The sequence below is a fragment of the Dendropsophus ebraccatus genome, chromosome 2, assembly GCF_027789765.1.
Source record: "Dendropsophus ebraccatus isolate aDenEbr1 chromosome 2, aDenEbr1.pat, whole genome shotgun sequence".
NCBI classification, from domain to species: Eukaryota; Metazoa; Chordata; class Amphibia; order Anura; family Hylidae; genus Dendropsophus; species Dendropsophus ebraccatus.
In genome coordinates, this window is record NC_091455.1 from 149,119,155 (window position 1) to 149,144,727 (window position 25,573).

Sequence of the window (25,573 nt, forward strand, 5' to 3'; positions counted from 1 at the left end):
GATCCCCCCGGCCTCTGCATACTGGATCGCTCCAAGGCACTGGGGTTCTACATTATCTAAATTCTGTCCCTTATTCCTATTTCAGGGGTCACGTTGATCCAGGGATTATTCTGATCGCCATTATGGAGTCGGGAAGGAATTTTTCCCCTGTGATGAGGCTACTGTCGTCTGCCTCACGAGGGGTTTTTGCCTTCCTCTGGATCAACACAGGTTGAGTTTGATGGACACCTGTCATTTTCAACCTTATAAACTAATAATTGGCCTAATACCCCCAAATAAATTAGAATTGTCCCTTTTCCCCAGCTAAATAGGTATGGCCGCCATTCCCATTAGAGGATGCCATGATGCAATTACAAAGCCTCTGTGCGGCCAGGACAGTAGAAACCCCCCACAAGTGACCCCATTCTGGAAACTACAACCCATAAGGAATCTAACAAGTGGGGCAGCGGGTATATGGCCCCCTGGTGACGGCCACATTTGGGACGTGAAAATGAAAAAAATGGTATTTTTTATTTTCACGGCACATGTTCTACACATGTGCCCATCACTAGTGGGGTCCATATGCTCACTGCACCCCTTGTTAGATTCCTTATGGGGTGTAGTTTCCAGAATTGGGTCACTTGTGGGGGGTTTCTACTGTTCTGGCAGCACAGGAGCTTTGTAATTGCGACATGGCCTCCATCCCCCATTCCAGCCTCTAAATGGCGCTCTGTCCTTTTGGTGACTTGCCCTGTGCCCATATGGCAAATTATGTCCACATGTGGGGTATTTTCGTACTCAGGGGAAACTACCCTACACGTTTTGTGTTCATTTTCTTTTTTAACCCCTTGTGGAAATGGAAAAAAATCAAGGCTAGACCAACATTTAGTGTAATTTTTTTTTCAATTTTTACTCTAAATCATTGATCTTGTCTTGATTTTTTCATTTTCACAAGGGGTTAAAAGATAAAAAAAAAACACAATAAGTAGAGCAATTTCCCCTGAGTACGGAAATACCCCACATGTGGACATAAAGCGCCATGCGGGTGCAGGGTAAGCCTCCGAAGGGAAGGTGCGCCATTTGGTTTTTGAAGGCTGGATTTGGATGGAATGGATTTCGAGGGGCCATGTTGCATTCAAAAGGCCCCTGTGTTGCCAAGACAGTTAAACCCCCCACAAGTGACCCTATTATGGAAACTACACCCCTCAAGGAATGTAACAAGGGGTGTAGTCAGCATATGGACCCCACTGGTGACGGGCACAAATGTGGAACAATGTGGCGTGAAAATGAAATATTAAATTTTTTACACTATAATGTTGGTCTAGCCTTGAATTTATCATTTTCACAAGGGGTTAAAAGAGAAAAAAAAAAACACAAAATGTGTAGAGCAATTTCCCCCCGAGTCTGTAAATACCCCACATGTGGACATAAAGCGCCATGTGGGTGCAGGGCAAGCCTCTGAAGGGAAGGAGCGCCATTTGGATTTTAGAGGTTGGATTTGGCTAGAATGGATGATGAACGCCATGTCGCATTTACAGAGCCCTTGTGCTGCCAAAACACTGTAAACCCCCCACAAGTGACCCCATTCTGGAAACTACACCCCTCAAGGAATCTAACAAGGGGTGCAGTGAGGATATGGACCCCTGGATGACGGGCACATTTGTGCCATGAAAGTGAAAAAATGAAAATTTTCACTTTCACGTCACATTTTTCCACATTTGTGCCCGTCACCAGTGGGGTCCATATGCTCACTGCACCCCTTGTTAGATTCCTTGAGGGGTGTAGTTTCCAGAATGGGGTCACTTGTAAGGGGTTTTTAGTGTCTTGGCAGCACGAGGGCTCTGTAAATGCGACATGGCCCTTGAAATCCATTCCAGTGAAATCCAGCTTCCAAAAGCCAATTGGCGCTCCTTCCCTTTGGAGGCTCAACCTGCGCCCGCTTGGCACTTTATGTCCACATGTGGGGTATTTCCGTACTCGGGAGAAACTGCGCTACATGTTTTGTGTTTTTTTTTCCTTTTATCCCTTTGTGAAAATGAAAAATTGAAGGCTAGAACAACATTTTAGTGTAAAAAATACTTTAGTCTTTTTTCAAGCCATATTGTTTGGAAAATCTGTGAAGCACCTGTGGGGTCCAGATGCTCACCGCACCCCTTGTTACATTCCTTGAGGGGTGTAGTTTTCTAAATGGTGTCCCTTTAGGGGTGTTTTTTAGGTTTTGGCACCCCAGAGCCTCTGCCAACCTGAAGTGGTACAGTCAAAAATGACCAAAAATAACGGAGCCATTGAAATTCACTAGGCGCTCCCTTATATCTGAGGCTTGTGGTTGCTTCAAATAGCGCAATAGGGCCACATATGGGGTATTTCTATAAACTGCAGAAACGGGGCAATCAATATTGGGGTGCATTTCTCTGGTAATAGGTTTATAATTATGAAAAATATTGGATTACAATAAAATCTCTGCACAGAAAATTAAAATTTTCAAATTTCTTACACACTTAGCTTTTATTTCTGTGACTCCCCTAAAGGGTTAAAAAACTTTCTGGATGTACTTTTGCAGAGTTTAGGGGGTGCAGTTTCTGAAATGGGGTGCTTCGTGGGGCTTTCTAACACACAGTCCCCTCAAATACACTTTAAACCTGAACAGTTCCCTAAAAATATCTGATTTTGAAATTTTACAGAAAATTTGGAAATTTGCTGCTAATGTTTTAAGCTTCCTATTGTCTAAAAAAAATGAAATATAGTTTAATAAATGCCGCCAACATAAAGTAGACATGTTGCTAATGCTATTTAATATATGATTTATGTGGTATAACCATTTTCTGTATAAGCAGAAAAGTTTTTAAGTTGGAAAAATGCATTTTTTCACAATTTTTCACGCTATTTTGGGTTTTTTCATAAAGATTCGTTATAAGTATCGACTCCAATTTACAAGAAATGTGAAGTACAATATGTCCCGAGAAAACAATCTCAGAATCAGCCGGATAGGTAAAAGCATCCCGAAGTTATTAATGAATAAAGTGACACTGGTCAAATTCATAAAATTTGCTCCGGTCCTTAAGGCCATTTCAGGCCCGGTCCTTAAGGGGTTAAAACAGCGGCCTTTCTGTGACATGGCCGTGTCACAGAACAGCTGCTGTCTGAGATGTTCAACCTGGCCAGAACAGGTTAACATCACTTCTTTTTAATTGGAATACAGGCACATTAGGGTGTGCCCATACTCCAATTAGCCATATTAGCCAAAACCACATAAACAATAGGCAACCACTGTCACACGTAGAATCACTGAATTGATGTATGTAAGTGGGTTAATGCCTGAGCCGTAATGCTACCTCAATATAGCCAAACTAAACCAAAAAAACTGATTGAGGAATGTAGCAATAATTTTATTCTGATAATATTAAATTACAAAAAAACAAAAAAATGAATCAACATTATAAAAACAGGGTGGGAATCCTGGAGAGATGTCACATATTACATGATTGTGCAAGAGCAATTCATACAAAAGAACACTGGGACCGGGTATAAAGTGCTAAGTGCGTAACTATCACATGAGAAAAATACCCTATGTTTACTATACAGACCCTTCCTACCCCATATATGAATCGCACATGCAAAATCTGCTCACTCTCCAGGACGCCACCACCCCGACGCGCGTTTTGTGTCCTTCGTCCGGGGGTCCAATTAGCCATAGCAGACAATGTAAAGTACGGCAGGAGCCCTACTTTACATTGTCTGCACAGTCTATTTTGTTCAATGAATAGTGGATGCACAAAATAGACGTGAGTTTTCTGTGCGGCCGCATGGAATTCCAGCCGGTGCGTATACAGTGTGTATACACTCCGGGTGGGATTCCATAAGCGAAAAAGAAAAACTTTTGTCTCCAGCTCTTCAGTAAAAATCCAAAGTTTTATTTTAAGGCATCGTAAAAGGTACAAACAATTTTAAAAACACGCCGACGCGTTGCGAGGAATACACCTCTTAATCATGGCAAAGATAAGCATAGACTAAACTTGCAGGGTATAAATACATGTCCTTTGCAACTAAGCTAACGCCTCCACCCGGAACCGCCCTCTAGTAAATACAACACCTGGGTGGAAGAAAAACACACACACATATGTGAACAGAATGGGGAGGGGTAACAGGAAAGGAGAGAGGGGGAGGGGAGGAAAGGGAAAGGGGAAGGAGAAGAGAAAAAGAAAGAAAAAGAACAGGGGGGGGGGGGGGGGGGGAGGGGAGGGAGAAAAGGGAAGGAAAGGACAAGAAGGAGGAAAAGGGGGGGGGGGGAGAAAACAAAAAATGAATGAAAAAAAATAATAATAATCATAATCATAATATAAATAACTTAGTATAAATTAGTATACATAGAATAAATCATTTTTATAATTCAACCCATAAGGAAACCTAGTTTTAAATTTGAGAATCCAAAAGGCTTCTCGCTTTCTCAAAATGCCCTCCCTATCTCCTCCTCTCTTGGGGTAAAACACTCTTTCTATTGCACTTATTTGTAAAGTATCCAAGTTGCCCTCATGGCATTCTATAAAGTGCTTAGAAAAACCAGATATCGATCTCTGTGAAAAACCAGACCTTGCATTTTTTATGTCTCTGATATGTTCTCCAATGCGAATTTTTAGTTTTCTGATACTAGAGCCAATATATTGTATCTTACATGCTGTACATTCAGCTACATATACCAGGTAAGTAGAATTGCAGTTAATTGTAGATTTTATTATATGGTTATATCCCGTACTGCATGCTGTAACTGTCGTATGTTTTTTAACAAACGCACACATGCCGCATCGCGGCTGTGCACATTTGAAAAAACCTGTACATGAAAGCCAGGTGTTGGTTTCCTTTTCAGTGGAGCTGAGGACACTCGGGGATAATAAATTGCCTATGGTCTGTCCTCTACGAGCTACACACCTTATTCCAGGACTAAGTAACTGTTCACACTTAAGATCTTCATAGAGCATGGGTAAGTATTTTTGTACTATATTACAGATGTTTTTGTATTGTGGACTGTAAGTTGTAGAGAAAGTAAGAAGGTGTTTGTTGGCATTATTATTTTTTCTTCTGTTTTTTGAGGGGTTTTTGTTTTTATTTTCCCCATTCACTCCATCATTATCCATATTCCTATCTTGCAGGTGATGTACCCTGGTATGTTTCTCCGCTATATTGCGGGCTCGTCTAATTACATGCCACTTGTAACCTCTGGCTATCAGCCTTTTTTCTAGGTCCTGTGTGGCGTCCGTATAGGTATCTAGTTCAGAGCAGTTACGTCGTGCTCTGATAAACTCCCCAATGGGTAAGTTTCGGGTGACATGTGAGGGATGACTGCTTTTGGCATGTAAAAGACCATTTCCCGAACTGGGCTTACGATAGAGGCTAGTGTGAATTCTCCCTTCCGAAAAACTCAAAGTAATGTCTAAAAAAGAAATAGACTCCATCTTGAATTCATATGTAAATTTTAAATTAAGAGTGTTAGAATTTAAGTATTTTAGAAAATCCTGTGCCTGTGACTCTGTGCCCAGCCATACCAGGAGGAGGTCGTCAATATACCTCCCATACCATCCGATGACTCCAAGGTAGGGGTTGTGAGTGCTGTATAGGACGACCTCCTCCCAGTATGCCATATAGATGTTGGCTAATGATGGGGAGAAGCTAGCCCCCATCGGGCAGCCCACCAACTGTAAATAAAAAGTGTCTAAAAATTGAAAAAAATTATTTGACAGTAAAAAATTCGTCACTTCCAGGATATAATCTTGCAAACTTGTATCATAATTGCTATATTTTCGTAGATGGAATTTTAACGCATGTATGGCCCGATCATGTGGTATGCTGGGGTACAAGGCCGCCACATCACATGACAGCCATGCTCCCCCAGCAAAACTTGGAAGTTTTTGGATGTTATTTAGTAAACTTTTGCTATCCCTAATATAGCCTGTTGTTCTTTGTGCTAAAGGTTGCAAAAGGTTATCAAGCCATATACAAAGGCGTTCTTGTAGGGAATTTATCCCCGAAACTATTGGGCGTAAGGGGGGCGGAAAAATGTTTTTATGTACTTTAGGCAAAGCGTGAAACACCGGGACAACCGGAAACTCAGGTAACAGGTAGTCTCGCTGTTTCACGCTGAGAACTCCCAACTCAACCCCCAAATCCAAGACATTTGTCAAAAGTATTTTAACTTTCATGGTGGGGTCACATGATAGCTTTTTATAGGTGACATTATCCCCTAAAATTTTATGTACTTCATGGGTATAGAGGGTTTTGTCTAGAACGACTATGGCGCCCCCCTTGTCCGATTTTCGTATTATTAGGTTAGGGTTGTCATGTAACTCTTTTAATGCCAACCTTTCACCTTTGGTAAGATTATCCCTAACCCTGGTTGTTTTCAACCCATTACTCAAAATGGTGAGTTCCTCTTCAACCTTATGTTGGAACGTATCCATAGCAGAGGCTCTAGAGTTAATGGGGTAGAAATTTGGGTTAGGAATATTTAATCTATTTGTGGTACTCAGAAGTTGCCCTGAGTCCATGTGACCAACACTCTGTAGATCTAACATGGACTGTATGGACACCTGTTCACGGAACTCAAGATGGGGGGGGTACCTTGTCACTACCAACAGTATTAAGATCATTAACAGTATTATCAGTTGGTACATTTAAACTCATATTTTCCCTCCCCTGTAGAGATTCCTCCTCCGAGAAATGTCTCTTGATGGTAAGCGTTCTCACAAAGCGATTAACGTCTTGAAGTGTCCTATATAGGTCAAAGTTTTTAGTTGGAACAAATGTCAGGCCTCTAGACAGTACTCTAGTTTGATCGGTGGTAAGGATACAAGCTGAAAGATTATATACATCTAGAGCACTGTCTAGAGTTACCTTCTCCGGTAGTTTGTCCGTCTTCCGCGCTCGGTGTTTCCTACCCGCCCTGCGGGATTTAGATCGTTTTTTGGAGCTGATTCTTCTGTGTTGTTAACCCTTGAGCGAGTATTGGGTGGATCATGGCTAGTATATCGTACTTGATTGCGTGCTCGTGGGGTTCTGAATGTTTGTCTTCCCCGCTGACCATTGGGGGGCGGTTGTTCCTCACGTTCTGATAGTTCCCCCTGAGTATCCGATGAATCCACATCCGTGGTATCAAAGGTAACATTTTTACTAATTTTATTAGTTGCAGCTGCTGTATTTGTTTGCCACGTTCTTTGTTTCCTGCGGTGTTCCCACCATGTGTAGACTTGATTAGTGGAATAATCCTTTAAATCACGGTTAAATTTAGATTTTTTCTCTTCCACAATGTCCTTTTCAAAATCTTCTAAAATTTTATTAGTGGCATTCATGATTGCTGGAAAATCTGGTTTATCCTTAAAGGTTTGTAAATTTGCTTCCAGGTCTGTAATAGTGCTATTTAAATCTTCCAATTTCTTTTCACTTTTTTTGATAATCATTGAGATGAGGGTGAAGGAACATACAGATAATGCTTCATTCCATTCTGTAATGTAATCCTCATCTTCTAGAGGGTTAGGAGGTTTACGGACTCTTAATCCGCGGGGGATCATTTTCCTCTCGGCATATTGTTTAAGTGTTGTGACATGCCACCAGAGTTTTAATTGTTTCTTTTTGTTTTTTTCAAAAGTCCATGCCACTTTTTGCATATCTGCATTATATACATTGTTGGTTGCTTCACCCCCAGAAAAAATGTCCGTCACCATCCTACGGCGTTCCGTATTATCAAGTATTTCATTAGTGTCCATTATTTGATTTGTGTGTATAGCTGGAGTAGCCATTATTGTATAAAAAACATTTAGAAAAGATCTTTGGTAGAGCAAGATATACGGCAGTAGAAAAAACTTTCAATAATCAAATAATGTAAATCAGCTCACCAGACCTTGTTTTGATGGTGTATATGGCTCTCCTTTTTTCCAAGCACGAGAGACTTTTATTGCGGGCCGTATCCCGTTCAGTCCAATGCGAAAAAGAAAAACTTTTGTCTCCAGCTCTTCAGTAAAAATCCAAAGTTTTATTTTAAGGCATCGTAAAAGGTACAAACAATTTTAAAAACACGCCGACGCGTTGCGAGGAATACACCTCTTAATCATGGCAAAGATAAGCATAGACTAAACTTGCAGGGTATAAATACATGTCCTTTGCAACTAAGCTAACGCCTCCACCCGGAACCGCCCTCTAGTAAATACAACACCTGGGTGGAAGAAAAACACACACACATATGTGAACAGAATGGGGAGGGGTAACAGGAAAGGAGAGAGGGGGAGGGGAGGAAAGGGAAAGGGGAAGGAGAAGAGAAAAAGAAAGAAAAAGAACAGGGGGGGGGGGGAGGGGAGGGAGAAAAGGGAAGGAAAGGACAAGAAGGAGGAAAAGGGGGGGGGGGAGAAAACAAAAATGAATGAAAAAAAATAATAATAATCATAATCATAATATAAATAACTTAGTATAAATTAGTATACATAGAATAAATCATTTTTATAATTCAACCCATAAGGAAACCTAGTTTTAAATTTGAGAATCCAAAAGGCTTCTCGCTTTCTCAAAATGCCCTCCCTATCTCCTCCTCTCTTGGGGTAAAACACTCTTTCTATTGCACTTATTTGTAAAGTATCCAAGTTGCCCTCATGGCATTCTATAAAGTGCTTAGAAAAACCAGATATCGATCTCTGTGAAAAACCAGACCTTGCATTTTTTATGTCTCTGATATGTTCTCCAATGCGAATTTTTAGTTTTCTGATACTAGAGCCAATATATTGTATCTTACATGCTGTACATTCAGCTACATATACCAGGTAAGTAGAATTGCAGTTAATTGTAGATTTTATTATATGGTTATATCCCGTACTGCATGCTGTAACTGTCGTATGTTTTTTAACAAACGCACACATGCCGCATCGCGGCTGTGCACATTTGAAAAAACCTGTACATGAAAGCCAGGTGTTGGTTTCCTTTTCAGTGGAGCTGAGGACACTCGGGGATAATAAATTGCCTATGGTCTGTCCTCTACGAGCTACACACCTTATTCCTGGACTAAGTAACTGTTCACACTTAAGATCTTCATAGAGCATGGGTAAGTATTTTTGTACTATATTACAGATGTTTTTGTATTGTGGACTGTAAGTTGTAGAGAAAGTAAGAAGGTGTTTGTTGGCATTATTATTTTTTCTTCTGTTTTTTGAGGGGTTTTTGTTTTTATTTTCCCCATTCACTCCATCATTATCCATATTCCTATCTTGCAGGTGATGTACCCTGGTATGTTTCTCCGCTATATTGCGGGCTCGTCTAATTACATGCCACTTGTAACCTCTGGCTATCAGCCTTTTTTCTAGGTCCTGTGTGGCGTCCGTATAGGTATCTAGTTCAGAGCAGTTACGTCGTGCTCTGATAAACTCCCCAATGGGTAAGTTTCGGGTGACATGTGAGGGATGACTGCTTTTGGCATGTAAAAGACCATTTCCCGAACTGGGCTTACGATAGAGGCTAGTGTGAATTCTCCCTTCCGAAAAACTCAAAGTAATGTCTAAAAAAGAAATAGACTCCATCTTGAATTCATATGTAAATTTTAAATTAAGAGTGTTAGAATTTAAGTATTTTAGAAAATCCTGTGCCTGTGACTCTGTGCATTGGAGAACATATCAGAGACATAAAAAATGCAAGGTCTGGTTTTTCACAGAGATCGATATCTGGTTTTTCTAAGCACTTTATAGAATGCCATGAGGGCAACTTGGATACTTTACAAATAAGTGCAATAGAAAGAGTGTTTTACCCCAAGAGAGGAGGAGATAGGGAGGGCATTTTGAGAAAGCGAGAAGCCTTTTGGATTCTCAAATTTAAAACTAGGTTTCCTTATGGGTTGAATTATAAAAATGATTTATTCTATGTATACTAATTTATACTAAGTTATTTATATTATGATTATGATTATTATTATTTTTTTTCATTCATTTTTTGTTTTCTCCCCCCCCCCCTTTTCCTCCTTCTTGTCCTTTCCTTCCCTTTTCTCCCTCCCCTCCCCCCCCCCCCCCCCTGTTCTTTTTCTTTCTTTTTCTCTTCTCCTTCCCCTTTCCCTTTCCTCCCCTCCCCCTCTCTCCTTTCCTGTTACCCCTCCCCATTCTGTTCACATATGTGTGTGTGTTTTTCTTCCACCCAGGTGTTGTATTTACTAGAGGGCGGTTCCGGGTGGAGGCGTTAGCTTAGTTGCAAAGGACATGTATTTATACCCTGCAAGTTTAGTCTATGCTTATCTTTGCCATGATTAAGAGGTGTATTCCTCGCAACGCGTCGGCGTGTTTTTAAAATTGTTTGTACCTTTTACGATGCCTTAAAATAAAACTTTGGATTTTTACTGAAGAGCTGGAGACAAAAGTTTTTCTTTTTCGCATTGGACTGAACGGGATACGGCCCGCAATAAAAGTCTCTCGTGCTTGGAAAAAAGGAGAGCCATATACACCATCAAAACAAGGTCTGGTGAGCTGATTTACATTATTTGATTATTGAAAGTTTTTTCTACTGCCGTATATCTTGCTCTACCAAAGATCTTTTCTAAATGTTTTTTATACAATAATGGCTACTCCAGCTATACACACAAATCAAATAATGGACACTAATGAAATACTTGATAATACGGAACGCCGTAGGATGGTGACGGACATTTTTTCTGGGGGTGAAGCAACCAACAATGTATATAATGCAGATATGCAAAAAGTGGCATGGACTTTTGAAAAAAACAAAAAGAAACAATTAAAACTCTGGTGGCATGTCACAACACTTAAACAATATGCCGAGAGGAAAATGATCCCCCGCGGATTAAGAGTCCGTAAACCTCCTAACCCTCTAGAAGATGAGGATTACATTACAGAATGGAATGAAGCATTATCTGTATGTTCCTTCACCCTCATCTCAATGATTATCAAAAAAAGTGAAAAGAAATTGGAAGATTTAAATAGCACTATTACAGACCTGGAAGCAAATTTACAAACCTTTAAGGATAAACCAGATTTTCCAGCAATCATGAATGCCACTAATAAAATTTTAGAAGATTTTGAAAAGGACATTGTGGAAGAGAAAAAATCTAAATTTAACCGTGATTTAAAGGATTATTCCACTAATCAAGTCTACACATGGTGGGAACACCGCAGGAAACAAAGAACGTGGCAAACAAATACAGCAGCTGCAACTAATAAAATTAGTAAAAATGTTACCTTTGATACCACGGATGTGGATTCATCGGATACTCAGGGGGAACTATCAGAACGTGAGGAACAACCGCCCCCCAATGGTCAGCGGGGAAGACAAACATTCAGAACCCCACGAGCACGCAATCAAGTACGATATACTAGCCATGATCCACCCAATACTCGCTCAAGGGTTAACAACACAGAAGAATCAGCTCCAAAAAACGATCTAAATCCCGCAGGGCGGGTAGGAAACACCGAGCGCGGAAGACGGACAAACTACCGGAGAAGGTAACTCTAGACAGTGCTCTAGATGTATATAATCTTTCAGCTTGTATCCTTACCACCGATCAAACTAGAGTACTGTCTAGAGGCCTGACATTTGTTCCAACTAAAAACTTTGACCTATATAGGACACTTCAAGACGTTAATCGCTTTGTGAGAACGCTTACCATCAAGAGACATTTCTCGGAGGAGGAATCTCTACAGGGGAGGGAAAATATGAGTTTAAATGTACCAACTGATAATACTGTTAATGATCTTAATACTGTTGGTAGTGACAAGGTACCCCCCCATCTTGAGTTCCGTGAACAGGTGTCCATACAGTCCATGTTAGATCTACAGAGTGTTGGTCACATGGACTCAGGGCAACTTCTGAGTACCACAAATAGATTAAATATTCCTAACCCAAATTTCTACCCCATTAACTCTAGAGCCTCTGCTATGGATACGTTCCAACATAAGGTTGAAGAGGAACTCACCATTTTGAGTAATGGGTTGAAAACAACCAGGGTTAGGGATAATCTTACCAAAGGTGAAAGGTTGGCATTAAAAGAGTTACATGACAACCCTAACCTAATAATACGAAAATCGGACAAGGGGGGCGCCATAGTCGTTCTAGACAAAACCCTCTATACCCATGAAGTACATAAAATTTTAGGGGATAATGTCACCTATAAAAAGCTATCATGTGACCCCACCATGAAAGTTAAAATACTTTTGACAAATGTCTTGGATTTGGGGGTTGAGTTGGGAGTTCTCAGCGTGAAACAGCGAGACTACCTGTTACCTGAGTTTCCGGTTGTCCCGGTGTTTCACGCTTTGCCTAAAGTACATAAAAACATTTTTCCGCCCCCCTTACGCCCAATAGTTTCGGGGATAAATTCCCTACAAGAACGCCTTTGTATATGGCTTGATAACCTTTTGCAACCTTTAGCACAAAGAACAACAGGCTATATTAGGGATAGCAAAAGTTTACTAAATAACATCCAAAAACTTCCAAGTTTTGCTGGGGGAGCATGGCTGTCATGTGATGTGGCGGCCTTGTACCCCAGCATACCACATGATCGGGCCATACATGCGTTAAAATTCCATCTACGAAAATATAGCAATTATGATACAAGTTTGCAAGATTATATCCTGGAAGTGACGAATTTTTTACTGTCAAATAATTTTTTTCAATTTTTAGACACTTTTTATTTACAGTTGGTGGGCTGCCCGATGGGGGCTAGCTTCTCCCCATCATTAGCCAACATCTATATGGCATACTGGGAGGAGGTCGTCCTATACAGCACTCACAACCCCTACCTTGGAGTCATCGGATGGTATGGGAGGTATATTGACGACCTCCTCCTGGTATGGCTGGGCACAGAGTCACAGGCACAGGATTTTCTAAAATACTTAAATTCTAACACTCTTAATTTAAAATTTACATATGAATTCAAGATGGAGTCTATTTCTTTTTTAGACATTACTTTGAGTTTTTCGGAAGGGAGAATTCACACTAGCCTCTATCGTAAGCCCAGTTCGGGAAATGGTCTTTTACATGCCAAAAGCAGTCATCCCTCACATGTCACCCGAAACTTACCCATTGGGGAGTTTATCAGAGCACGACGTAACTGCTCTGAACTAGATACCTATACGGACGCCACACAGGACCTAGAAAAAAGGCTGATAGCCAGAGGTTACAAGTGGCATGTAATTAGACGAGCCCGCAATATAGCGGAGAAACATACCAGGGTACATCACCTGCAAGATAGGAATATGGATAATGATGGAGTGAATGGGGAAAATAAAAACAAAAACCCCTCAAAAAACAGAAGAAAAAATAATAATGCCAACAAACACCTTCTTACTTTCTCTACAACTTACAGTCCACAATACAAAAACATCTGTAATATAGTACAAAAATACTTACCCATGCTCTATGAAGATCTTAAGTGTGAACAGTTACTTAGTCCTGGAATAAGGTGTGTAGCTCGTAGAGGACAGACCATAGGCAATTTATTATCCCCGAGTGTCCTCAGCTCCACTGAAAAGGAAACCAACACCTGGCTTTCATGTACAGGTTTTTTCAAATGTGCACAGCCGCGATGCGGCATGTGTGCGTTTGTTAAAAAACATACGACAGTTACAGCATGCAGTACGGGATATAACCATATAATAAAATCTACAATTAACTGCAATTCTACTTACCTGGTATATGTAGCTGAATGTACAGCATGTAAGATACAATATATTGGCTCTAGTATCAGAAAACTAAAAATTCGCATTGGAGAACATATCAGAGACATAAAAAATGCAAGGTCTGGTTTTTCACAGAGATCGATATCTGGTTTTTCTAAGCACTTTATAGAATGCCATGAGGGCAACTTGGATACTTTACAAATAAGTGCAATAGAAAGAGTGTTTTACCCCAAGAGAGGAGGAGATAGGGAGGGCATTTTGAGAAAGCGAGAAGCCTTTTGGATTCTCAAATTTAAAACTAGGTTTCCTTATGGGTTGAATTATAAAAATGATTTATTCTATGTATACTAATTTATACTAAGTTATTTATATTATGATTATGATTATTATTATTTTTTTTCATTCATTTTTTGTTTTCTCCCCCCCCCCCCTTTTCCTCCTTCTTGTCCTTTCCTTCCCTTTTCTCCCTCCCCTCCCCCCCCCCCCTGTTCTTTTTCTTTCTTTTTCTCTTCTCCTTCCCCTTTCCCTTTCCTCCCCTCCCCCTCTCTCCTTTCCTGTTACCCCTCCCCATTCTGTTCACATATGTGTGTGTGTTTTTCTTCCACCCAGGTGTTGTATTTACTAGAGGGCGGTTCCGGGTGGAGGCGTTAGCTTAGTTGCAAAGGACATGTATTTATACCCTGCAAGTTTAGTCTATGCTTATCTTTGCCATGATTAAGAGGTGTATTCCTCGCAACGCGTCGGCGTGTTTTTAAAATTGTTTGTACCTTTTACGATGCCTTAAAATAAAACTTTGGATTTTTACTGAAGAGCTGGAGACAAAAGTTTTTCTTTTTCGCATTGGACTGAACGGGATACGGCCCGCAATAAAAGTCTCTCGTGCTTGGAAAAAAGGAGAGCCATATACACCATCAAAACAAGGTCTGGTGAGCTGATTTACATTATTTGATTATTGAGGGATTCCATAAGGGTAAATGCGATCGGCTGCTGTGATTAAACAACGACCATTGTTGCAAAATTGCAACAATGGTCGTTGTTTAATCAAAAAATACATTGTGTGAAAGTGGCCTAAAAGTTATAAAGACTTGCTAAATATACAATCAATATAAATGTATCAATAAGAGGTTACTAAAGCAATAAAGGTACATAAGCACATACCAGCTGAGTTGGCTGATGGAACTGTAAAAGGTTGCTGGCCTGCCAAATGCGTTTTAATTATGTCCTCTGCTTTAAAGTTCTTATAACGTTTAAGCATAGTGGCAGCATCCTTCCCTTGCTGATTAGTTATACATGGGTCCACACCGAAATCCAGGAGCATCTTAACATCTTGTGCTTGACCTATAAAACATGAAATAGCATTTCTACACAGTATTTGCATACCCCTTGGTTACCACAAGTCTAACTTCTACACTATGTCTGGTCAACTACACAGTTTATGTAAAAAAGTAGTTTTGCAAAAATGCCATAAATGTTTCAGACTCAGCTTTAAGTTCCACTGGACATGTCCAATCTCATGTTAAAAAACATACTTTTTTTTATAACAAGCTACTTACACTTAGCAGTATATCCGTTTGAATTAGCTGGAATAGATGCTACCAGATGCAGGACTGTGTTACCATCTTTGTCTTGTTTATTGATGTATTTCTTCATACCTGGTTTCTTTTTTATAACAAGTTTGAAAAGGCTGTTGTTGGCTATTAAAAAAACAACAAAAATATTTTTAGTTAAAAGAAAAGTAAGAAGTAATATATCACCAGTAAACTTGTTTAAAAAAGTATGTAAATATTGTCATAGTTTTTATTAAGAAAAACACATGCGCGCGCATACACATACCCAAGACTAGAGAGAGGTACTCTGCACAACAGTTCAAAGTTGCTTGTGAAATTTATTTGGAAAAGCAATCATGGTATTGCATAAACATATAGGGGGAGATTTATGCAAGGGTGTAAATATACACCTGGTGTAAACTGCCCACAGCAACCAATCACCGCTCCTCTTATATTTTACCAGAGCTGAAAGCTGAGCTGTGATTGGTTGCTGTGGGCAGTTTACACCAGGTGTATATTTACACCCTTTCATAAATCTCCCCCATAATGTATCATTCTTGAGGATCACAATGTTATATGTAATACTTTGATTCTTTTCCAATTAAATTCCACAAGCAGCTTTGAACTGTTGTGTGGAGTACCTCTTTCTATATTAAAGGGGTTGTCCGGCGATAAAAAATTATTCACAGAATAACACACATTACAAAGTTATACAACTTTGTAATGTATGTTATGTCTGTGAATGGCCCCCTTCCCCGTGTTTCCCCCCACCCACGCTAGACCCGGAAGTGTGGTGCATTATACTCACCGCATCTCGTGTCGTCCACGGTCTCCGATCCTCAGCAGTGACGTCTTCTTCGGGAGCTTGGCGGATCTTCCCGAGTGCCGGCCGCCCTCTGCAGCGTCATCCGAAGCTCAGCCGCGATTGGCTGAGCATAACTGTGCTCAGCCAATCGCGGCTGAGCGGCTGATGACGCGGCCACGTCATCAGCTGCTCAGCCGCGATTGGCTGAGCACAGTTATGCTCAGCCAATCGCGGCTGAGCTTCGGATGACGCTGCAGAGGGCGGCCGGCACTCGGGAAGATCCGCTGGCCTCCCGAAGAAGACGTCACTGCTGAGGATCGGAGACCGTGGTCGGCACGTGACAGGTAATGTATAGCGCACCACACTTCCGGGTACACGGGTGGGGGTGGTGGGACACGGGGAAGGGGGCCATTCACAGACATAACATACATTACAAAGTTGTATAACTTTGTAATGTGTGTTATTCTGTGAATAATTTTTTATCGCCGGACAACCCCTTTAACAGGGACATGCCTTATCCTGCACCCAAAGAACGGGCCCATCCTTCATGGATTCATACTGTTACATACCCAAGAATAGGTTCATATCTGTGCTAAAGGCTCCATTCAGGGCCTTCAATACAGTTCCTGTTCAGTAGAGGCAAACAGAACAAGTTGGTATACTGTATGACAAACACCAAAGGATCCTGAAAGACTTTAACGGCTTAAATGTGGTTCATTGGATTTCTAACTGGTGTCTGTCATTTCACTAGATTTTAGTAAAAACACAGCAGCGAATGCAAAAGACAGAAAAAAAATAAGGTACAAATCTTATGGGTTTTTTTCACATGTTCTTTCCATACCTGGAACAAAAACAAATAGTGACCAAAATACTACTTGTTAAGGGTATTTGCAGAATAGGTGAGGATTTTCTGGCAGAATCCTCATCGCACACTTTCTTTGAAATTCTGCCTGTCCGATTTCTCAAGAGTAATCCACTATCCACCCAAATAACTGACAAGTCAATTCTTTGGGCGGATGGCAGATTGCACTTGAGAAATGTCAGTCAACAGTTCAATAACTTGAAGAAAACTAGGTCTAAACTGCTGTATTATGTTAAATTAAACATAGTTCAAACATACAAGCATTTCTTATTATGTACCATTTGACATATATAGACTCACTAATCCCATTGCCTGCTTTGTTTTGATAACCTGTTGCCTCTCGGGTTTGACCACTTTTTGGGCATACACTAAGGTGGGTCACTCATGCTTAGTTCAATCACAGTCACCTGATCTGTCCCATTAAAGGGGTAGTGCACCCAAAAAAATTTTCTTTCAAATCAACTGCTGCCATGAAGTGCCAGAGATTTGTAATTTACTTCTATTAAAAAATCTCAAGCCTTCCAGTACTTATCAGCTGCTGTATGCCCAGCAGGAAGTGGTATTATTTCCAGTCTGGAGAGCAGGAGAGGTTTTCTATGGGGATTTGCTCCTTCTCTGGACAGTTCCTGACATGGACAGAGGAGGCAACAGAGAGCACTGTGTCAGATAGGAAAGAAAACACCACTTCCTGCTGGACACACAGCAGCTGATAAGTACTGGAAGGTTTGAGATTTTTTAATAGAAGTAAATTACAAATCTCTGGCACTTCATGGCAGCAGTTGATTTGAAAGAAAATTTTTTTTGGTGCACTACCCCTTTAATACAGTTGCTTTTTACTGGACATACAGCAAGGGGCATTGTGGGAAAGCGTCTGCACTGTTACAAGGCACGAGCAGGGTCACAGTTTTGAGAGGAAAATGGAAACCAGAAAGTAATGAGATACACAAGTGAGATTCACAACAGGGTTGTAAACTGCTATGCTAAAAACAGCATATGTACTCATTTACATATATGTATGTCATACACATGTAATTTTACCAACTTTGCTTATAGGACAAAATGCTGAAGTGCAACATGTCCATGTGCAACATTAGCTCTGCAACTGCTCATCTTCTCATTCTTGCAGAAACATACTGTATGTGTTGCTTAGAGGGGTGATAAAGAACATTTCCTTTGACCCTCCCCTCACAGCAGGTCACTGCAGTTGATGACAGTGAAAAAGTATAAATTGAATTAAAAATAAAACCTTCCTCAAAAAAGGCATGTTGCATTGAAAGTTAACATCACCCACAGCTCTGTGCACTACACCTCAGAGCTTTCATTCTTTATACCTGTTTTCATGCAGAGTTGTATAACTGAATGAAGAGGATATTCTCCAATGGTTTCCACATCAGCACCCACAGTAATAAGCCAGCCGACTAGGTCACAGATAAGATATAGCTCTATGCAAGAAGCAGAGCTCAAAAAATCCTAAAACAAATAAAGTAGATATACAGCATTTTAGCAAACATATTGATTATTAAACACTAGTTTTATTCCCCTTAAAGCGACTCTGTACCCACAAGAATAGGAGAAAACCTGCCTGGGGCATTCCTAATGGTGAAGAGGGGGTAGGAGGGACAAAGAGGCGGTGCAGGCCTAGGGCATAGACACTCTAGGCCACGCCAATTTGACACAGGGCTGCAAGTTTAAAAGTTGTTTTTTTAGGACATTACCTGCATCACCTGCCGAATGGACCCCAGGACAGATCTTGGATTAAAAGCAGCCATAAGAAGGTTTGGGGGTGAGAGATTGTGGTTACAGAGTCGTTTTAAGCCAAATTCTGAAGGTAATAATGATTATCCATAATAATAATAGTTAGAGATGAGCAAAGCAGATTTGTACGAAGCACAACTGATCGGCATTTGAATCCTGCGGACCGGCAACTCGGACTGGCAAACGTGAAGAGGGTGGATACAGCCTGAGGACCATCTGGAAAATATCGATACACCTATAGCTGTATCCATGTTTCCAGGCATTTTCCAGGCCTGGAAAATAATGTGCCCAACCCCCTACACCCCCCCCCCAAATTAAACCACATTACATTACAGACCTTAAAAAAAACCTGTACAGTACAGTGCACCCCAAAATGTATTCAGGCCCCAAATTAGACCTAAAGACACCCCTCTTTACACAAATTGCTCCCATAGCGCCACTCTTTCAATTATTGCACTTTTTGATCCCTCCCCCTTAACCCCAAACTCACCCTGACACTCCCCTCACCCCGGACTGTTCACCCTGAAAACTGCCAACCTTAGAATGATCACGCTAAAACCCAGCTCAGAGTGGACATCCTTCCCCCACTTTCCTCACTGTACCCTTGCTCACATACAGCTTTTCACCTCCTTAAGGTCTTGCAGAGTCTGCATAGGCACTGCTGGATGGCCTCCTGCTACAGCAGTGCCATGATTTGTACAAAATCAATGTACAAATGCTGCAGTTTGCTGACCAAGTCCATGGCTGGACAAGAATATTATCGACCAAGAGACCAAAAACTTCGCAGGGATCCAGAAGAAGGCACAGTGTCCTCCCCAATGTAGGCGCAGGTGATATCAACATAGGAGGGTGTCACAAACGCATAGTGTGATCAAAGCTCAATGATCACCAACTAGCCAGCTTCATATAGCTGAATAAGTATTTTATTGCTAACTACGCGTTTCAGCCCTCAAATGTTTTGTAAGTAGTGATCCGGAATATGTGTATGTGCCTTCCCCATTACGTCACTTCCTCCTTACCAGCGGAGCTTATAGATGGAGATATTTTTATGGTATGTATTACACATTATGTTATGGTATATCATTGTTTGATGATTTTATTACTTATGTCGACTGATGAACTTACACAAGTGACCTGTATTGAGATAATGAACCGAAAATGTACTGTTCCCTTGCCTATGTGGTTTAGCCTATTTACATGTGTTCTTATTATTGGTTTCATCAGAGCTTGAGAAAGGCCCTCTTGTATTTGAGGGCTGAAACGCATTGTAAGCAAAAAAATACTTATTCAGCTATATGAAGCTGGTTAGTTAATGATCATTGAGCTTTGATCACCCTCTGAGCCTGAGCCTTCTGCTGGATCCCAGCAAAGTTCTGACTGTTGAATCTTTCCCCAGCGTGCTGCAGTGATTATTTGGATCCTTCACTAGCGTTGTGCCTACTTACACAACCATAGTAGGTGAGTGTGGGCTTTTGTCTTTTTAAGTGATTTATCCTCTCTCACTCAAAAGGCTTTTGCAATATTGCACACGGAGCACCCTTCTCTCTGTTTTTTTTCTGGACAAGAATATAACACATGGGGCTCAATAAAATATATTCCTTGTTAGACATCTTTATGTTAGATTAAGAAAACAGACGTCATTTAAAAAACCTTTTGATATGTTATAGAAACAGAAAAAATTTAAAGGTTGTTGCTCCTTGCTGCATAAATTGGGCTTCACAGACTTTCTATACAATCTGACTCCTTCTGACAACTTATGGGGGGTCTTAACACCCACACCCCAACCTTTTTATTTAAAATAAATAAATAAATAAAAAAAATGTAAAAAGGGAAATAAATTGCATCACCCTAAGCAAGCCAAGGTCTGCAATTTTTTTTTTTTTTTAAATACAATAATACACCGCTGCTACTAGTAGCCTGACCTCTGCCACTGGCAGCCTAGGGTATGTGCACACTACGGAATTTGCACAGAAATTTCAAGCATAGCCCGCCAAGCAGACCCCGCTTGAAGTTCCGCCTGTCCCATAGACTTAATGGTATTCTGAAGCTCAATCTGCCGTCGGCTCAAAGAACATGTAAATTCTATAGTCGGACGAGAGATTAAGTTCAAGAATACCATTGAGTCTATGAGACAGGCGGAACTTCAAGCAGGGTCCGCACATATTCTATAGTGTGCCAATACCCTTAGTGATCACAATAAAAACACTATGGGCGGTCACTAGGACATTAAATATCTGGTTGCTTTTGAGATCAACTATCTACATACAGCACTACAGAGATTACACATACTTTACCTCAAAGATGCCCGCCAGCGGCACTTTCACATCATTAATATCTGCAGGTAAGCTGTTTCGGCAAGTCATCAAAAAGATACAGGACTGAGGGGAAAAAAAGTGTCACTTTCAAATATTAATATGCTCTTTATAAAACTACGATTGATAAAACATTAACAACTGCTTAAGGGTAAATTCACACGGGCGGATCCGCCAGGAGTCTCACGCACGAAATCCGCAGCTAATCCGCAATAAACGTATTAATAATAATAGGAATAATAAGGCGGATAATATTGCGGATTAGCTGCGGATTTCGTGCGTGAGACTCTCGGAGGATCCGTCCCGTGTGAATTTACCCAAAAAAATTTAAAGCTATGCATATGAATATAAGGGCAGATTTATTAATTTGCTCCCCTGGCGTAAGTAACAGAAAGGGGGCAGATTTTACCCTTTTCCAGGTGCAGATTTGTGTGCCCCCCGTGCGCCAGGCAAAGGTCTCTCATTTGATCCTCATTTTGGACAGTATTTTTCTTGCCAAAAGCAAAAGTGTAAGGCTGGGTTCACACTACGTTTTTGCAATCTGTTTTTTTCATCCATTTTCTTTGCAAAACGGATCAGTTTTTTTTTAACGGACAAAAAAAACTTATTCAACCTCGTTTTTATGTCCGTTAAAAAAAAACAGATTTGTTTTGATCTTTTTTTTTATAATGGAATTCAATGGAAAAAAAAAATGGATCAAAACGGATGCACACGCATGCATCTGTTTTTCATCCGTTTTTTTGCAAAAAATGGATGGAAATAACGGATTGCAAAAACCCAGCCTAACAGGCATAAAGAAAAACGAGCACAGAAATATTTGTACAATTTTTGCATTATGGAGCCACACATAGCTTTGGCTAAAAATATTGATTAAAATAAGAATCAAGTACTGACCAAACTGCTACATGTGAATCCAGCTGAACATTATATGAAACTGCACACTACAGACAAAGTACATTTTTATCAAATCCATTTAAAAACCATTTGAACAGACCAATAAAAGTCTAAAGGGAATCACATTTTAGGGTAAGCATATGTCCACACTACGGAATCCAGGCAGATCACCTGCCATACATTCCGCAGCTCGCCCCTGCTCGCGGCCGCGCACATCTCCGCTGGTCCCATAGGCTTCACTCTATGGTTTAGCAGATTCCACTGGGCGCCCAAAGAATGAACCGGCTCATTCTACGAGCGGACAGCAGAATCTGCCAAACCACAGAATGAAGCCTGTGGGACCAGCGGAGACGCAAGCAAGGACGAGTTGCGAAATGACCCGCCAGGATTCCGAAGTGTGGACATACCCTTTTTTTTAAGAATTTATTTTTCAACTTTTGCATGGAAAGAACAAAGACAACATACATCCACAAGCTGGGAAAGTAAACAAGTGACATTGTACCAGGAACATCAAATCAACACAGGAGCCATGTAGTTGAGCATCAGTATAAGGAGCAGTCCATGTGCACAAGGCCATCTGGAACAGACTTTCAGGAAGACGCTGTGTCCCAGCCAGTGGAAGAATAACCATAGGACAAACAACACACACAGGCACCCACGCACTCATACCGCCGCGCACCCCCCCTCCCCCCTATCACTCTAAAAGCCATTTTTATAGATGTCACAGTCAGCAAAAAAAAAAAAAATCAGCAAAAAAAATAAAATTACCTTGTACATCCTTTCTTTCATTAGTCTCACTATTAGTGACTGCCAAATATGGTTTGTGTATCGCTTTCTCAAAACATAATCAAAAATTCTTTCGATGGTGATGTTTCTTCCAGTAACTGCTAATAAAAATACATATTTTCTAGTTATATTTCCTTATAGGGGTACCCCAGCGAAAATCTCTCTTTACTCACACCATAGGCTTCCTAACACTCATGTTCTGGTCCCTTCTACAGGCTGATGTTGCAATGCACTGCATTGCTTCCACTGTACTGTATTCTCCATATGCAGCTGAAACACATATTACTATAAGCAATTTTTTACCAAACTCAACTAATGTCGAAATCTTCAAGACGTCCCTACGTCAATTTGTACCCAATGTGGTTCACAATTTTTCAGAAGAGAAAAATACTGAAATACTGCACATAGCAGGGCGTCTGCAGCTACGGTTCTTATTTTATAACTATTCTGGAGACAGCACCACTCTTGTCTTCAGTTTAGGTGGGATTTTGCACTTCAGTTTCATTTAAATTAATGGAGCTTAAAGGAGAACTCTGGCCAAGTGTCAGACAAATTCCTAATACACACTAATCAGGGCTGTGGAGTCGGAGTCGTGGAGTCGGAGTCGTGGAGTCGGAGTTGGGGCTAGTTTTGGCTGGAGTCGGAGTCGGGAAAAAATGTACCGACTCCGACTCCAGCTTTAAAAAGATCTTTAAACAATTTAGAATTGAGTTTTGTTATGAATTTTAATTTTAAGTTTTGCTCATCAATATATTTTGTGAGCAACATTCTAATAGATCACTGGCTCTATTACATAAGGGTGGTCAGGGAAAAGTTGTCAGCCACTATTTGGCAGTTTGTTTCTGAGCTGGAAGAGTCCATTGTGTGGGGGGAGATCTGTGCTGTTCTCTTCCTGGTTGCTGGATGATTGTATTTGAGCAGTAGTGTAATATGAAGATATCCTGTGTAATATAGAGGAGGAGGAGGAGGAGGAGGAGGAGGAGGAGGAGGAGAAGACATAAGTAGTGTAGCAGTAACCTCAGTCCTCAGTGTGGTGTTTTCTCTCTGGGAGAAGATTGTGTGTTTTTCTTCAGTGTTCTATGGCAGCAGCTGTGTGTGTGTGCGCTATGGCTGCAGCAGGCTGAGTGTGTGTGTGTGTGTATGTGTTTGTATGTACTGTATGTGTGCTATGGCTGCAGCAGGCTGTGTGTGTGTGTGTTTGTTTGTGTGTGTATGTATGTATGTGCGCTATGGCTGCAGCAGGCTGTGTGTGTGTGTGTGTGTGTGTGTGTATGTATGTATGTATGTATGCTCTGGCTGCAGCAGGCTGTGTGTATGCTATGGCTGCAGCAGGCTGTGTGTGTATGTGTACTATGGCTGCAGAATGCTGTGTGTGTATGCTATGGCTGAAGCAGGCGGTGTGTGTGTGTGTGTGTGTGCTATGGCTGCAGCAGGCTGTGTGTGAGTGTGTGTGTGTGTGCTATGGCTGCAGTAGGCTCTGTGTGTGTGTGTGTGTGTGTGCGCGCTATGGCTGCAGCAGGCTGTGTGTATGCTATGGCTGCAGCAGGCTGTGTGTGTATGCTATGGCTGCAGCAGGCTGTGTGTGTGTGTGTGTGTGCTATGGCTGCAGTAGGCTGTGTGTGTGTGGATGCTATGGCTGCAGCAGGCTGTGTGTGTGTGTGTGTGTGTGTGTGCTATGGCTGCAGCAGGCTGTGTGTGTGTGTGTATGCTATGGCTGAAGCAGGCGGGGTGTGTGTGTGTGTGTGTGCTATGGCTGCAGCAGGCTGTGTGTGTGTGTGTGTGTGCTATGGCTGCAGTAGGCTGTGTGTGTGTGGATGCTATGGCTGCAGCAGGCTGTGTGTGTGTGTGTGTGTGTGTGTGCTATGGCTGCAGCAGGCTGTGTGTGTGTGTGTATGCTATGGCTGAAGCAGGCGGGGTGTGTGTGTGTGTGTGTGCTATGGCTGCAGCAGGCTGTGTGTGTGTGTGTGTGTGTGTGTGCAATGGCTGCAGCAGGCTGAGTGTGTGTGTGTGTGTGTATGTGTTTGTATGTACTGTATGTGTGCTATGGCTGCAGCAGGCTGTGTGTGTGTGTTTGTTTGTGTGTGTATGTATGTATGTGCGCTATGGCTGCAGCAGGCTGTGTGTGTGTGTGTGTATGTATGTATGTATGCTCTGGCTGCAGCAGGCTGTGTGTATGCTATGGCTGCAGCAGGCTGTGTGTGTATGTGTACTATGGCTGCAGAATGCTGTGTGTGTATGCTATGGCTGAAGCAGGCGGTGTGTGTGTGTGTGTGTGTGTGCGTGCTATGGCTGCAGCAGGCTGTGTGTGTGTGTGCTATGGCTGCAGCAGGCTGTGTGTGAGTGTGTGTGTGCTATGGCTGCAGCAGGCTCTGTGTGTGTGTGCTATGGCTGCAGCAGGCTGTGTGTGTGTGTGCGCTCTATGGCTGCAGCAGGCTGTGTGTATGCTATGGCTGCAGCAGGCTGTGTGTGTATGCTATGGCTGCAGCAGGCTGTGTGTGTGTGTGTGTGTGTGCTATGGCTGCAGTAGGCTGTGTGTGTGGATGCTATGGCTGCAGCAGGCTGTGTGTGTGTGTGTGTGTGTGTGTGTGTGTGCTATGGCTGCAGCAGGCTGTGTGTGTGTGTGTATGCTATGGCTGAAGCAGGCGGGGTGTGTGTGTGTGTGTGTGTGCTATGGCTGCAGCAGGCTGTGTGTGTGTGTGTGCTATGGCTGCAGCAGGCTGTGTGTGAGTGTGTGTGAGTGTGTGCTATGGCTGCAGCAGGCTCTATATGTGTGTGTGTGTGTGTGTGTGTGTGTGTGTGTGTGCTATGGCTGCAGCAGGCTGTGTGTGTGTGTGTGTGTGTGTGTGTGTGTGCGCGCTATGGCTGCAGCAGGCTGTGTGTATGCTATGGCTGCAGCAGGCTGTGTGTGTATGCTATGGCTGCAGCAGGCTGTGTGTGTGTGTGTGTGCGCTATGGCTGCAGTAGGCTGTGTGTGTGGATGCTATGGCTGC

The 25,573-nt window shown here is 41.7% G+C and overlaps 1 protein-coding gene across 4 annotated transcripts in view; it reads right to left on the minus strand.

The window, feature by feature from the left end:
- Positions 1-25,573, minus strand: part of TRANK1 (tetratricopeptide repeat and ankyrin repeat containing 1) — a 154,809-nt gene that overhangs the window by 84,375 nt on the left and 44,861 nt on the right. For 3 of the 4 annotated variants that reach the window (XM_069958474.1, XM_069958476.1, XM_069958473.1), the window contains exons 5-9: positions 22,566-22,684; positions 20,886-20,969; positions 18,168-18,306; positions 15,176-15,316; positions 14,781-14,960 (exon numbers count right to left, since the gene is read on the minus strand). In XM_069958474.1, coding sequence (XP_069814575.1) covers positions 14,781-14,960; positions 15,176-15,316; positions 18,168-18,306; positions 20,886-20,969; positions 22,566-22,684 — 663 coding nt within the window. The remainder of the gene's footprint in view (positions 1-14,780; positions 14,961-15,175; positions 15,317-18,167; positions 18,307-20,885; positions 20,970-22,565; positions 22,685-25,573) is intronic. The other variant, XM_069958475.1, reaches the window with a different exon arrangement.